Genomic DNA, 1,320 nt, shown 5'->3' on the forward strand with positions numbered 1-1,320 from the left:
ATTAATCATTAAATCTCTTAATTTTAAAACTTGGGGAACTGAGGCACAGAGAAATAAGCCACTGGCCCAAAGCCACTTAGTGAGTTCGAAAGAACCGCAGGACTAAAATTCAGGCTTCCAGACTACTCATCTCCTTCATACATTATTTGTTAAGTGTAGTTTTACACACTCCATGCTAATTCTTCCTGTTCTTGCCTTTAATGATGATTGTGCCCTGGCATCAAACACTGATTGTGCCCCGGCATCAGACACTGATGATGTTTTGCTTTCTTCTGTCACCACCAGAGGAGATGAGAGATGAAGAGGTCCACACCATCCCTCCCGAGTTACGGATCCTGCTGGACCCTGGAAACCTGGACAACCCACCCATCCGGGGAGGGAGAGGCCAGAGTGGAGGTTTCCCCTTTCCTTTCCTGGACATCCCCAGGAAAGGCCAGAAGGAAGGGGGAGAAGATGGGCTCCCACAGCCAAAGGACCCTGTCATCCCCGGCTTACGGCTGTTTCCTGGTCCCAGAGAGCCTGAGGAGGTGCAGGGCAGCATGGATGTTGCCCTGTCAGTCAAATGTGACAATGAAAAGATGACCGTGGCTGTAGAAAAAGATTCTTTTCAGGTCAGTGCAGTTCCTTAAAGGAGGGAAGAGAAGGCCACTTCCCCCCGCATCTCGCCCCAGTACGTGTTAGTTCTTTCTCTCCAGCTCTTTCACTTCGGGACTCCAGAGGCTCCATACTGTTTTCTCAGTTGGACGGGCTCACTTCCCCTCGGCTGCGATTCTCACCCGGTTTCTGTTGTTCTCAGTAAGGGGGGGTTCCAGATCCTTGTGTGTCAATATTTTGCTATTGGGTTTCCAAGGCCAACAAACACAATCCCGTTTGAGAGGCGGTTGGTAGGGGGCGGGGGACGCAGGCCTCCAGCAACCTTTACTTGGAAGACCAGGCAAACTGTGAACTGTGTGCTGCAGAACTGCCTGTGGGCCCCCTTTATGTTTTGGTGGTTGTTGTTTCAGTCCAACAGCTACTCGGGCATGGAGCTCACCCTGTTGGATCCTAACTGCAAGGCCAAGATGAATGGCACCCACTTCATTTTGGAGTCTCCCCTGAATGGCTGCGGGACTCGGCACCGGCGGTCCGCCCCGGATGGCGTGGTTTACTTCAACTCCGTGAGTGTCCTCCAGGGCGAAGCCTGGCCCTTGGCCAGAGCTTGCAGGGTGTTACCTTAAAACTAGTCGTAAAATTTCTGTGAAAATGAGGAGGGGCATATACCCCAGGCCCGAACCAAGCCAAGTGTCAGTTCTCAACAGAATGAGATGTACTTCGACCCTG

At 51.8% G+C, this 1,320-nt stretch overlaps 1 protein-coding gene across 1 annotated transcript; it reads left to right on the forward strand.

Moving 5' to 3' along the window:
* Positions 1-290: 290 nt before the first annotated feature.
* On the forward strand, positions 291-1,157 carry LOC102241680 (transforming growth factor beta receptor type 3; the record flags this gene model as incomplete). The annotated part of the gene is made up of 2 exons (XM_005852966.1): positions 291-611; positions 1,005-1,157. Coding segments are annotated over exons 1-2 (474 nt in total), but the record flags the coding sequence as incomplete, so codon positions are not given.
* Between the last annotated feature and the right edge of the window lie 163 nt (positions 1,158-1,320).

Source organism: Myotis brandtii, unplaced genomic scaffold, assembly GCF_000412655.1.
Source record: "Myotis brandtii unplaced genomic scaffold, ASM41265v1 C42379358, whole genome shotgun sequence".
NCBI classification, from domain to species: domain Eukaryota; kingdom Metazoa; phylum Chordata; class Mammalia; order Chiroptera; family Vespertilionidae; genus Myotis; species Myotis brandtii.